The sequence below is a fragment of the Oncorhynchus mykiss genome, chromosome 26 (assembly GCF_013265735.2).
Source record: "Oncorhynchus mykiss isolate Arlee chromosome 26, USDA_OmykA_1.1, whole genome shotgun sequence".
Lineage (NCBI taxonomy): Eukaryota > Metazoa > Chordata > Actinopteri > Salmoniformes > Salmonidae > Oncorhynchus > Oncorhynchus mykiss.
Window position 1 is genome coordinate 10,923,413 of NC_048590.1, and position 13,290 is coordinate 10,936,702.

At 49.0% G+C, this 13,290-nt stretch overlaps 1 protein-coding gene across 1 annotated transcript in view; it reads right to left on the reverse strand.

Moving 5' to 3' along the window:
- kif6 (kinesin family member 6) overlaps positions 1-13,290 on the reverse strand; it is a 104,412-nt gene that overhangs the window by 41,209 nt on the left and 49,913 nt on the right. Inside the window, exon 9 of the mRNA XM_021585670.2 lies at positions 11,368-11,454. Coding sequence (XP_021441345.1) covers positions 11,368-11,454 — 87 coding nt within the window. The remainder of the gene's footprint in view (positions 1-11,367; positions 11,455-13,290) is intronic.

The following is a 13,290-nucleotide window of genomic DNA, read 5'->3' on the forward strand; positions in this document are numbered from 1 at the left end:
GAGTCCAGTGAGTCCAGTGAGTGAGTCCAGTGAGTGAGTGGATCCAGTGAGTGAGTGAATCCAGTGAGTGAGTGAGTGAGTGAATGAGTGAGTGAGTGAGTGTGTCCAGTGAATGAGTGTGTCCAGTGAGTGAGTGAGTCCATTGAGTGAGTGAGTGAGTCCATTGAGTGAGTGAGTCCAGTGAGTGAGTGGCTGAGTCCAGTGAGTGAGTGAGTGAGTCCAGTGAGTGAGTGAGTGAGTGAGTCCAGTGAGTCCAGTGAGTGAGTGAGTGAGTGAGTGAGTGTGTCCAGTGAGTGAGTGTGTCCAGTGAGTGAGTGTGTCCAGTGAGTGAGTGAGTGAGTGTGTTCAGTGAGTGAGTCCAGTGAGTGAGTGAGTGTCCAGTGAGTGAGTGAGTGAGTGTCCAGTGAGTGAGTGAGTGAGTCCACTGAGTGAGTGAGTGAGTGAGTCCACTGAGTGAGTGTGTCCAGTGAGTGAGTGTGTCCAGTGAGTGAGGATGTCCAGTGAGTGAGTGAGTGAGTGTGTTCAGTGAGTGAGTCCAGTGAGTGAGTGAGTGTCCAGTGAGTGAGTGAGTGAGTCAGGTGAGTGAGTGAGTGAGTCCAGTGAGTGAGTGACTGTGTCCAGTGAGTGAGTGAGTGTGTCCAGTGAGTGAGTGAGTGAGTGAGTGAGTGAGTGAGTGTGCCAGTGAGTGAGTGTGTCCAGTGAGTGAGTGAGTGAGTGAGTGAGTGTGTCCAGTGAATGAGTGTGTCCAGTGAGTGAGTGAGTCCATTGAGTGAGTGAGTGAGTCCATTGAGTGAGTGAGTGAGTCCAGTGAGTGAGTGACTGTGTCCAGTGAGTGAGTGACTGTGTCCAGTGAGTGAGTGAGTGAGTCCAGCGAGTGAGTGAGTGAGTGATTCCAGCGAGTGAGTGACTGTGTCCAGTGAGTGAGTGACTGTGTCCAGTGAGTGAGTGAGTGACTGTGTCCAGTGAGTGAATGACTGTGTCCAGTGAGTCCAGTGAGTGAGTGAGTCCAGTGAGTGAGTGAGTGAGTCCATTGAGTGAGTGAGTCCAATGAGTGAGTGACTGAGTCCAGTGAGTGAGTGAGTCCAGTGAGTGAGTGAGTCCAGTGAGTGAGTGAGTCCAGTGAGTGAGAGAGTGAGTGAATGTATCCAGTGAGTGAGTGACTGTGTCCAGTGAGTGAGTGAGTGAGTGTGTCCGGTGAATGCGTGAGTCCATTGAGTGAGTGAGTGAGTGAGTGAGTGAGTGAGTGAGTGAGTGAGAGAGTCCAGTGAGTGAGTGAGTGAGTGAGTGTGTCCGGTGAATGAGTGAGTGAGTCCAGTGAGTGAGTGAGTCCAGTGAGTGAGTGAATAAGTGAATGTGTCCAGTGAGTGAGTGTGTCCAGTGAGTGAGTGTGTCCAGTGAGTGAGTGTGTCCAGTGAGTGAGTGTGTCCAGTGAGTGAGTGTGTCCAGGGAATGAGTGAGTCAAGTGAGTGAGTGAGTGAGTCCAGTGAGTGAGTGAGTGAGTCCAGTGAGTGAATGTGTCCAGTGAGTGAGTGTGTCCAGTGAGTGAGTGTGTCCAGTGAATGAGTGAGTCCAGTGAGTGAGTGAGTGAGCCCAGTGAGTGAGTCCAGTGAGTGAGTGAGTGAGTCCAGTGAGTGAGTGAGGGGGTGTCCAGTGAGTGAGTGAGTGAGTCCTGTGAGTGAGTGAGTGAGTCCAGTGAGTGAGAGAGTGAGTCCAGTGAGTGAGAGGGTGAGTCCAGTGAGTGAGTGAGTCCAGTGAGTGAGTGAGTCCATTGAGTGAGTGAGTCCAGTGAGTGAGAAAGTGAGTGAATGCATCCAGTGAGTGAGTGACTGTGTCCAGTGAGTGAGTGACTGTGTCCAGTGAGTGAGTGACTGTGTCCAGTGAGTGAGTGAGTGTGTCCGGTGAATGAGTGAGTCCATTGAGTGAGTGAGTGAGTGAGTGAGTGAAAGAGTGAGTGAGTGAGTGAGTCCAGTGAGTCCAGTGAGTCCAGTGAGTGAATGAGTGAGTGAGTGAGTGAGTGTGTCCGGTGAATGAGTGAGTCCAGTGAGTCCAGTGAGTGAGTCCAGTGAGTGAGTGGATCCAGTGAGTGAGTGAATCCAGTGAGTGAGTGAGTGAGTGAATGAGTGAGTGAGTGAGTGAGTGTGTCCAGTGAATGAGTGTGTCCAGTGAGTGAGTGAGTCCATTGAGTGAGTGAGTGAGTCCATTGAGTGAGTGAGTCCAGTGAGTGAGTGGCTGAGTCCAGTGAGTGAGTGAGTGAGTCCAGTGAGTGAGTGAGTGAGTGAGTCCAGTGAGTCCAGTGAGTGAGTGAGTGAGTGAGTGAGTCCAGTGAGTGAGTGTGTCCAGTGAGTGAGTGTGTCCAGTGAGTGAGTGTGTCCAGTGAGTGAGTGAGTGAGTGTGTTCAGTGAGTGAGTCCAGTGAGTGAGTGAGTGTCCAGTGAGTGAGTGAGTGAGTGTCCAGTGAGTGAGTGAGTGAGTCCACTGAGTGAGTGAGTGAGTGAGTCCACTGAGTGAGTGTGTCCAGTGAGTGAGTGTGTCCAGTGAGTGAGTATGTCCAGTGAGTGAGTGAGTGAGTGTGTTCAGTGAGTGAGTCCAGTGAGTGAGTGAGTGTCCAGTGAGTGAGTGAGTGAGTCAGGTGAGTGAGTGAGTGAGTCCAGTGAGTGAGTGACTGTGTCCAGTGAGTGAGTGAGTGTGTCCAGTGAGTGAGTGAGTGAGTGAGTGAGTGAGTGAGTGTGCCAGTGAGTGAGTGTGTCCAGTGAGTGAGTGAGTGAGTGAGTGAGTGTGTCCAGTGAATGAGTGTGTCCAGTGAGTGAGTGAGTCCATTGAGTGAGTGAGTGAGTCCATTGAGTGAGTGAGTGAGTCCAGTGAGTGAGTGACTGTGTCCAGTGAGTGAGTGACTGTGTCCAGTGAGTGAGTGAGTGAGTCCAGCGAGTGAGTGAGTGAGTGATTCCAGCAAGTGAGTGACTGTGTCCAGTGAGTGAGTGACTGTGTCCAGTGAGTGAGTGAGTGACTGTGTCCAGTGAGTGAATGACTGTGTCCAGTGAGTCCAGTGAGTGAGTGAGTCCAGTGAGTGAGTGAGTGAGTCCATTGAGTGAGTGAGTCCAATGAGTGAGTGACTGAGTCCAGTGAGTGAGTGAGTCCAGTGAGTGAGTGAGTCCAGTGAGTGAGTGAGTCCAGTGAGTGAGAGAGTGAGTGAATGTATCCAGTGAGTGAGTGACTGTGTCCAGTGAGTGAGTGAGTGAGTGTGTCCGGTGAATGCGTGAGTCCATTGAGTGAGTGAGTGAGTGAGTGAGTGAGTGAGTGAGTGAGTGAGTGAGTGAGTGAGTGAGTGAGAGAGTCCAGTGAGTGAGTGAGTGAGTGAGTGTGTCCGGTGAATGAGTGAGTGAGTCCAGTGAGTGAGTGAGTCCAGTGAGTGAGTGAATAAGTGAATGTGTCCAGTGAGTGAGTGTGTCCAGTGAGTGAGTGTGTCCAGTGAGTGAGTGTGTCCAGTGAGTGAGTGTGTCCAGTGAGTGAGTGTGTCCAGGGAATGAGTGAGTCAAGTGAGTGAGTGAGTGAGTCCAGTGAGTGAGTGAGTGAGTCCAGTGAGTGAATGTGTCCAGTGAGTGAGTGTGTCCAGTGAGTGAGTGTGTCCAGTGAATGAGTGAGTCCAGTGAGTGAGTGAGTGAGCCCAGTGAGTGAGTCCAGTGAGTGAGTGAGTGAGTCCAGTGAGTGAGTGAGGGGGTGTCCAGTGAGTGAGTGAGTGAGTCCTGTGAGTGAGTGAGTCCAGTGAGTGAGTGAGTGAGTGTGTCCAGTGAGTGAGTCAGTGAGTGAGTCCAGTGAGTGAGTGTGTCCAGTGAGTGAGTCAGTGAGTGAGTCCAGTGAGTGAGTGAGTGAGTGAGTGAGTCCAGTGAGTGAGTCCAGTGAGTGAGTGAGTGAGTGAGTGAGTGAGTCCAGTGAGTGAGTCAGTGAGTGAGTCCAGTGAGTGAGTGTGTCCAGTGAGTCAGTGAGTGAGTCCAGTGAGTGAGTGAGTGAGTGAGTGAGTGAGTAAGTGAGTGAGTGAGTGAGTCCAGTGAGTGAGTCAGTGAGTGAGTCCAGTGAGTGATTGTGTCCAGTGAGTGAGTGAGTGTGTCCAGTGAGTGAGTGAGTGAGTGTTTCCAGTGAGTGAGTGAGTGTGTCCAGTGAGTGAGTGTGTCCAGTGAGTGAGTGTGTCCAGGGAATGAGTGACTCAAGTGAGTGAGTGAGTGAGTCCAGTGAGTGAGTGAGTGAGTCCAGTGAGTGAGTGAGTCCAGTGAGTGAATGTGTCCAGTGAGTGAGTGTGTCCAGTGAGTGAGTGTGTCCAGTGAATGAGTGAGTCCAGTGAGTGAGTGAGTGAGCCCAGTGAGTGAGTGAGGGGGTGTCCAGTGAGTGAGTGAGTGAGTCCTGTGAGTGAGTGTGTCCAGTGAGTGAGTGAGTAAGTGAGTGAGTCAGTGAATGAGTCCAGTGAGTGAGTGAGTGAGTGTGTCCAGTGAGTGAGTCAGTGAGTGAGTCCAGTGAGTGAGTGTGTCCAGTGAGTGAGTCAGTGAGTGAGTCCAGTGAGTGAGTGAGTGAGTGAGTGAGTCCAATGAGTGAGTCCAGTGAGTGAGTGAGTGAGTGAGTGAGTGAGTGAGTCCAGTGAGTGAGTCAGTGAGTGAGTCCAGTGAGTGAGTGTGTCCAGTGAGTCAGTGAGTGAGTCCAGTGAGTGAGTGAGTGAGTGAGTGAGTGAGTGAGTGAGTGAGTCCAGTGAGTGAGTCAGTGAGTGAGTCCAGTGAGTGATTGTGTCCAGTGAGTGAGTGAGTGTGTCCAGTGAGTGAGTGAGTGAGTGTGTCCAGTGAGTGAGTGAGTGTGTCCAGTGAGTGAGTGAGTGAGTGTGTCCAGTGCGTGAGTGAGTGAGTGACTGTGTCCAGTGAGTGAGTGTGTCCAGTGAGTGAGTGAGTCCAGTGAGTGAGAGAGTGAGTCCAGTGAGTGAGAGGGTGAGTCCAGTGAGTGAGTTAGTCCAGTGAGTGAGTGAGTCCATTGAGTGAGTGAGTCCAGTGAGTGAGAAAGTGAGTGAATGCATCCAGTGAGTGAGTGACTGTGTCCAGTGAGTGAGTGACTGTGTCCAGTGAGTGAGTGACTGTGTCCAGTGAGTGAGTGACTGTGTCCAGTGAGTGAGTGAGTGTGTCCGGTGAATGAGTGAGTCCATTGAGTGAGTCCAGTGAGTGAGTGAGTGAGTGAGTGAAAGAGTGAGTGAGAGAGTGAGTCCAGTTAGTCCAGTGAGTCCAGTGAGTGAATGAGTGAGTGAGTGAGTGTGTCCGGTGAATGAGTTAGTCCAGTGAGTCCAGTGAGTGAGTCCAGTGAGTGAGTGAGTCCAGTGAGTGAGTGAATCCAGTGAGTGAGTGAGTGAGTGAGTGAGTGAGTGAGTGAGTGAGTGTGTCCAGTGAATGAGTGTGTCCAGTGAGTGAGTGAGTCCATTGAGTGAGTGAGTGAGTGAGTCCATTGAGTGAGTGAGTCCAGTGAGTGAGTGGCTGAGTCCAGTGAGTGAGTGAGTGAGTCCAGTGAGTGAGTGAGTGAGTGAGTGAGTCCAATGAGTGAGCCCAGTGAGTGAGTGAGGGGGTGTCCAGTGAGTGAGTGAGTGAGTCCTGTGAGTGAGTGTGTCCAGTGAGTGAGTGAGTAAGTGAGTGAGTCAGTGAATGAGTCCAGTGAGTGAGTGAGTGAGTGTGTCCAGTGAGTGAGTCAGTGAGTGAGTCCAGTGAGTGAGTGTGTCCAGTGAGTGAGTCAGTGAGTGAGTCCAGTGAGTGAGTGAGTGAGTGAGTGAGTGAGTCCAATGAGTGAGTCCAGTGAGTGAGTGAGTGAGTGAGTGAGTGAGTGAGTGAGTCCAGTGAGTGAGTAAGTGAGTGAGTCCAGTGAGTGAGTGTGTCCAGTGAGTCAGTGAGTGAGTCCAGTGAGTGAGTGAGTGAGTGAGTGAGTGAGTGAGTGAGTGAGTCCAGTGAGTGAGTCAGTGAGTGAGTCCAGTGAGTGATTGTGTCCAGTGAGTGAGTGAGTGTGTCCAGTGAGTGAGTGAGTGAGTGTGTCCAGTGAGTGAGTGAGTGTGTCCAGTGAGTGAGTGAGTGAGTGTGTCCAGTGCGTGAGTGAGTGACTGTGTCCAGTGAGTGAGTGTGTCCAGTGAGTGAGTGAGTCCAGTGAGTGAGAGAGTGAGTCCAGTGAGTGAGAGGGTGAGTCCAGTGAGTGAGTTAGTCCAGTGAGTGAGTGAGTCCATTGAGTGAGTGAGTCCAGTGAGTGAGAAAGTGAGTGAATGCATCCAGTGAGTGAGTGACTGTGTCCAGTGAGTGAGTGACTGTGTCCAGTGAGTGAGTGACTGTGTCCAGTGAGTGAGTGACTGTGTCCAGTGAGTGAGTGAGTGTGTCCGGTGAATGAGTGAGTCCATTGAGTGAGTCCAGTGAGTGAGTGAGTGAGTGAGTGAAAGAGTGAGTGAGAGAGTGAGTCCAGTGAGTCCAGTGAGTCCAGTGAGTGAATGAGTGAGTGAGTGAGTGTGTCCGGTGAATGAGTGAGTCCAGTGAGTCCAGTGAGTGAGTCCAGTGAGTGAGTGAGTCCAGTGAGTGAGTGAATCCAGTGAGTGAGTGAGTGAGTGAGTGAGTGAGTGAGTGAGTGAGTGTGTCCAGTGAATGAGTGTGTCCAGTGAGTGAGTGAGTCCATTGAGTGAGTGAGTGAGTCCATTGAGTGAGTGAGTCCAGTGAGTGAGTGGCTGAGTCCAGTGAGTGAGTGAGTGAGTCCAGTGAGTGAGTGAGTGAGTGAGTCCAGTGAGTCCAGTGAGTGAGTGAGTGAGTCCAGTGAGTGAGTGTGTCCAGTGAGTGAGTGTGTCCAGTGAGTGAGTGTGTCCAGTGAGTGAGTGAGTGAGTGTGTTCAGTGAGTGAGTCCAGTGAGTGAGTGAGTGTCCAGTGAGTGAGTGAGTGAGTGTCCAGTGAGTGAGTGAGTGAGTCCACTGAGTGAGTGAGTGAGTCCACTGAGTGAGTGTGTCCAGTGAGTGAGTGTGTCCAGTGAGTGAGTATGTCCAGTGAGTGAGTGAGTGAGTGTGTTCAGTGAGTGAGTCCAGTGAGTGAGTGAGTGTCCAGTGAGTGAGTGAGTGAGTCAGGTGAGTGAGTGAGTGAGTCCAGTGAGTGAGTGAGTGTGTCCAGTGAGTGAGTGAGTGTGTCCAGTGAGTGAGTGAGTGAGTGAGTGAGTGAGTGTGTCCAGTGCGTGATTGAGTGAGTGACTGTGTCCAGTGAGTGAGTGTGTCCAGGGAATGAGTGACTCAAGTGAGTGAGTGAGTGAGTCCAGTGAGTGAGTGAGTGAGTCCAGTGAGTGAGTGAGTCCAGTGAGTGAATGTGTCCAGTGAGTGAGTGTGTCCAGTGAGTGAGTGTGTCCAGTGAATGAGTGAGTCCAGTGAGTGAGTGAGTGAGCCCAGTGAGTGAGTGAGGGGGTGTCCAGTGAGTGAGTGAGTGAGTCCTGTGAGTGAGTGTGTCCAGTGAGTGAGTGAGTAAGTGAGTGAGTCAGTGAATGAGTCCAGTGAGTGAGTGAGTGAGTGTGTCCAGTGAGTGAGTCAGTGAGTGAGTCCAGTGAGTGAGTGTGTCCAGTGAGTGAGTCAGTGAGTGAGTACAGTGAGTGAGTGAGTGAGTGAGTGAGTCCAATGAGTGAGTCCAGTGAGTGAGTGAGTGAGTGAGTGAGTGAGTGAGTCCAGTGAGTGAGTCAGTGAGTGAGTCCAGTGAGTGAATGTGTCCAGTGAGTCAGTGAGTGAGTCCAGTGAGTGAGTGAGTGAGTGAGTGAGTGAGTGAGTGAGTGAGTGAGTCCAGTGAGTGAGTCAGTGAGTGAGTCCAGTGAGTGATTGTGTCCAGTGAGTGAGTGAGTGTGTCCAGTGAGTGAGTGAGTGAGTGTGTCCAGTGAGTGAGTGAGTGTGTCCAGTGAGTGAGTGAGTGTGTCCAGTGCGTGAGTGAGTGACTGTGTCCAGTGAGTGAGTGTGTCCAGTGAGTGAGTGAGTCCAGTGAGTGAGAGAGTGAGTCCAGTGAGTGAGAGGGTGAGTCCAGTGAGTGAGTTAGTCCAGTGAGTGAGTGAGTCCATTGAGTGAGTGAGTCCAGTGAGTGAGAAAGTGAGTGAATGCATCCAGTGAGTGAGTGACTGTGTCCAGTGAGTGAGTGACTGTGTCCAGTGAGTGAGTGACTGTGTCCAGTGAGTGAGTGACTGTGTCCAGTGAGTGAGTGAGTGTGTCCGGTGAATGAGTGAGTCCATTGAGTGAGTCCAGTGAGTGAGTGAGTGAGTGAGTGAAAGAGTGAGTGAGAGAGTGAGTCCAGTGAGTCCAGTGAGTCCAGTGAGTGAATGAGTGAGTGAGTGAGTGTGTCCGGTGAATGAGTGAGTCCAGTGAGTCCAGTGAGTGAGTCCAGTGAGTGAGTGAGTCCAGTGAGTGAGTGAATCCAGTGAGTGAGTGAGTGAGTGAGTGAGTGAGTGAGTGAGTGAGTGAATGAGTGTGTCCAGTGAGTGAGTGAGTCCATTGAGTGAGTGAGTGAGTCCATTGAGTGAGTGAGTCCAGTGAGTGAGTGGCTGAGTCCAGTGAGTGAGTGAGTGAGTCCAGTGAGTGAGTGAGTGAGTGAGTCCAGTGAGTCCAGTGAGTGAGTGAGTGAGTCCAGTGAGTGAGTGTGTCCAGTGAGTGAGTGTGTCCAGTGAGTGAGTGTGTCCAGTGAGTGAGTGAGTGAGTGTGTTCAGTGAGTGAGTCCAGTGAGTGAGTGAGTGTCCAGTGAGTGAGTGAGTGAGTGTCCAGTGAGTGAGTGAGTGAGTCCACTGAGTGAGTGAGTGAGTCCACTGAGTGAGTGTGTCCAGTGAGTGAGTGTGTCCAGTGAGTGAGTATGTCCAGTGAGTGAGTGAGTGAGTGTGTTCAGTGAGTGAGTCCAGTGAGTGAGTGAGTGTCCAGTGAGTGAGTGAGTGAGTCAGGTGAGTGAGTGAGTGAGTCCAGTGAGTGAGTGAGTGTGTCCAGTGAGTGAGTGAGTGTGTCCAGTGAGTGAGTGAGTGAGTGAGTGAGTGAGTGAGTGAGTGAGTGAGTGAGTGTGCCAGTGAGTGAGTGTGTCCAGTGAGTGAGTGAGTGAGTGAGTGTGTCCAGTGAATGAGTGTTTCCAGTGAGTGAGTGAGTCCATTGAGTGAGTGAGTGAGTCCATTGAGTGAGTGAGTGAGTCCAGTGAGTGAGTGACTGTGTCCAGTGAGTGAGTGACTGTGTCCAGTGAGTGAGTGAGTGAGTCCAGCGAGTGAGTGAGTGAGTGATTCCAGCGAGTGAGTGACTGTGTCCAGTGAGTGAGTGACTGTGTCCAGTGAGTGAGTGACTGTGTCCAGTGAGTGACTGTGTCCAGTGAGTGAGTGAGTGTGAGTGACTGTGTCCAGTGAGTGAGTGACTGTGTCCAGTGAGTCCAGTGAGTGAGTGAGTCCAGTGAGTGAGTGAGTGAGTCCAGTGAGTGAGTGTGTCCAGTGAATGAGTGTGTCCAGTGAGTGAGTGAGTGAGTGTGTTCAGGGAGTGAGTCCAGTGAGTGAGTGAGTGTCCAGTGAGTGAGTGAGTGAGTCAGGTGAGTGAGTGAGTGAGTCCAGTGAGTGAGTGAGTGAGTGTGTCCAGTGAGTGAGTGACTGTGTCCAGTGAGTGAGTGAGTGTGTCCAGTGAGTGAGTGAGTGTGTCCAGTGAGTGAGTGAGTGTGTCCAGTGAGTGAGTGAGTGTGTCCAGTGAGTGAGTGAGTGAGTGAGTCCAGTGAGTGAGTGAGTGAGTCCAGTGAGTGAGTGAGTGAGTCCAGTGAGTGAGTGAGTCCAGTGAGTGAGTGAGTATAGTGAGTGTGTCCAGTGAGTGAGTGAGTCCATTGAGTGAGTGTGTCCAGTGAGTGAGTGAGTCCAGTGAGTGAGTGAGTACAGTGAGTGAGTGAGTACAGTGAGTGTGTCCAGTGAGTGAGTGAGTCCATTGAGTGAGTGTGTCCAGTGAGTGAGTGAGTCCAGTGAGTGAGTGTGTCCAGTGAGTGAGTGAGTGTGTCCAGTGGGTGAGTGAGTGTCCAGTGGGTGAGTGAGTGAGTGAGTCCATTGAGTGAGTGAGTCCAGTGAGTGAGTGAGTCCAGTGTGTGAGTGTGTCCAGTGAGTGAGTGTGTCCAGTGAGTGAGTGAGTGAGTGAGTCCAGTGAGTGAGTGTGTCCAGTGAGTGTCCAGTGAGTGAATGTGTCCAGTGAGTGAGTGAGTGTGTCCAGTGAGTGAGTGAGTGAGTGAGTGAGTCAGTGAGTGAGTGAGAAAGCTTTCTCTGGAGAAAAGACCTGCAGAGTAGTACACTACTACCCAGAGCTGAAAGGGCAGCTACTACTCAACTTAAACCAGCCATCCCAGACACCAGCTCAATTAACGGACAGCCGCAGACTCTCTTAAAAATACCTCTGCAGGGTTTGGTAATGCCAGCCAAGCCCCGTACAATAATACACACAGCTATATCCTCATAGCATACAGGAGGGGATATCATGGTCAGTGTTTCCTCCAGGTTTGTCCTTTGGGCAGGGTGCAGACGCCTATGAAGAGACAACCGGGTCTGCCAACAGATATGCCTATTTAAAGATGCATAATTGACATCATTGTTTTAAGCACAGGGGCAACATAGAGAGCGAGAAACAGGGAAGGAGGGGGAAGAGAAGGAAATGAGAGAAAGAGAGGGTTGAAAATATACTTATAGTTTCAAGGTTGTGGGGGGAGCACAGATCATCCACAGTACCCCAATTGACCTACTGTTTCCACAGAAAGAAGACTTGAATTGCTATATAATTCTGTACAGTTTTTTTTTTGTTGCTTGGAGCACCAAAATATCCCCTCAAGGTTTTTCGAAAAGCAATCAATGAGCACACATTGTCTCTTTTCATACATCTGTTTGTCATTGAAACAGCACCACCAGAAAATATGGCCTCTAATTAATCTTCATCAAGCGGCAAGTGTGTGTGTGTGTGTGTGTGTGTGTGTGTGTGTGTGTGTGTGTGTGTGTGTGTGTGTGTTTGTTTTAATGTGTACACACGCATGTTCCTTCTCCAACTGACTATATCCAAAGAAAAGGCTGTGACGAGTTATTGGGCTGAAAAATGTGTTCTAGCATACACACAGCGCTAGAACACAAACAGCCCTGTGCAACAGTCTAAATACCACACAGACGAGGAAGGGGGGGGGGGGGGGGGGGGGGGACTCATCCTGGGTGACGGAGGCCAGGAGAGGACACACCAGATGGACAAACATAAGGAAGGACAAATGTAAGGATGGACAAATGTAAGAATGTATGGACAGACAAGGCCAACAGTGACAGACAGGCTAACGAATGGGTGGACAGACAGACAGAAAGTCAGACAAATACTGAGAGACAGACACGGATGAACGGACAGACAGACCAGGGCAGGGTCCATCTCTTCATTCAGCAAAGCCTCGTTCCTGATCAGAGCGACCCGCTGGGCAAAGCGACATGTGGAGATGGATTCCTGATAGACAGAGGAAAGAGGCGAGGAAGAGAGGGGGGAAAGAGAGAGATGAGTTGAGATAGTTGAATCTGGATGGCTATAATTTCCACATTTCCAATTACAGTTCCTTAATGAACTAAACAAATAATTACACAGACTTGATCTTAAACTTGTTCAGGATAGGGGGCGGTATTTCCCCTTTGGATGAATTGCGTGCCCATAGTAAACTGCATAAAAATCTGTCCTAAATTGCTAATATATGCATATTACTATTATTATTGGATAGAAAACACTGAAGCTTCTAAAACCGTTTGAAATATGTCTGTGAGTATAACAAAACTCACAGGGCAGGCAATCTTCCAAACTAGTTTTGGAATCCTGAAAGTTGGGGCAACTTGAACGTCATCGCCCCCTCCCTTCCCAACCAGTTATGGATCTGGAAACACTTCCTATGTCTTCCACTAGATGTCCTCATTCAGTAGAGCGTTTAATGGTGCAAATGCTGTGAACTTTGACCCAATGGGGGGAAATCTGTAGGTGTCGCGAGAATTTTCACGTGCGTGAAGGCGCGATTGGGACAGAGAGCTTCCTTTGTTCCAGTCAGCCCCAGATGAACTAGGATTGTCCGGTTGGAATGCCATTCGTTTTGTACGTTTATAACATCCTGAAGCTTGATTCTGCACTTAGTTTGACCAGTTTCGTCAACCTGTAATATGTCATTTGGAAGTTTTGATGCGCAATTATTCTGGACCAGAAGTCATTTTTTGGATATTTGAGCTGAAAGTGTTAGCATATGCTACTACATGGACACTAGAATTGAACATTATGAAACAAAACAATGTATTGGGTAAGTATGACTCCTTCCACTACATTCTGATCGAAGACCATCAAAGGTAAGGGAATATTTATGTTGTAATTTTGTATTTCTGTTGACTCCAACATAGCGGAGAAATATTGTTGCGTCTGAGCGCCGTCTCAGATTATTGCATAGTAAACTAATTCCGTAACGTAAAAAAAAAATGTGACACAGCGTTTGCATTAAGAACCAGTGTATCTTTTTAATTATATGTAGAACATGTATCTTTAGTCAAAGTTTATGATGAGTATTTCTGTTATCTGGCGTAGCTTTCTATAATTTCTCCGGACATTTTTGATAATTTTATGAACATGGCGTCAATGTAAACCGTGATTTATGGATATAAAATGCATATTATCGAACAAAACATAAATGTACTGTGTAACATGTCATATGACTGTCATCTAATTAAGATTTTCAAAAGGTTAGTCAATGATTCATTTTTTAATCCTGCTTTTATCGTTTTATATTTTCTGGGACAAAATGGCTGCCTCTTTTCTTTGTTTCGGTGGTGGTCTAACATAAATATGTGCTGTGTTTTCGCCGTAAAACATTTAAAAAATCTGACAGGCTGGGTAGATGAACAAGGTGTTTATCTTTCATTTGAGCTATTGGACTTGTTAATGTGTGGAGGTTAAATATTTCTAAGAATATTTTTGCATTCCCTGCGCGACCGTTTCAGCTGAACGGGGGGGTGTAGTTCCCATAGGGGAACCCATAGGCTTAACACGTTTAACCCCATCCAACTAAAGACAAAAACTGTCCCTGCGACAGCATTTAAGGTCATACATACTATGCTCTGTAGATGGAAGCATTGTTATATAATTTTTTTTGTGGGGGGGTAGATCAGCTTTAATATTGTAGATAGATTGTAACTTGTATCATCGTAATGGTCTGCATCATTTCCAAACCCCCATAAAAAAGTAAATATATTCAGATCCCTTGACTTTGTCCACATTTTGTTATGTTACAGCCTTATTCTAAAATAAGATTTTAATTAT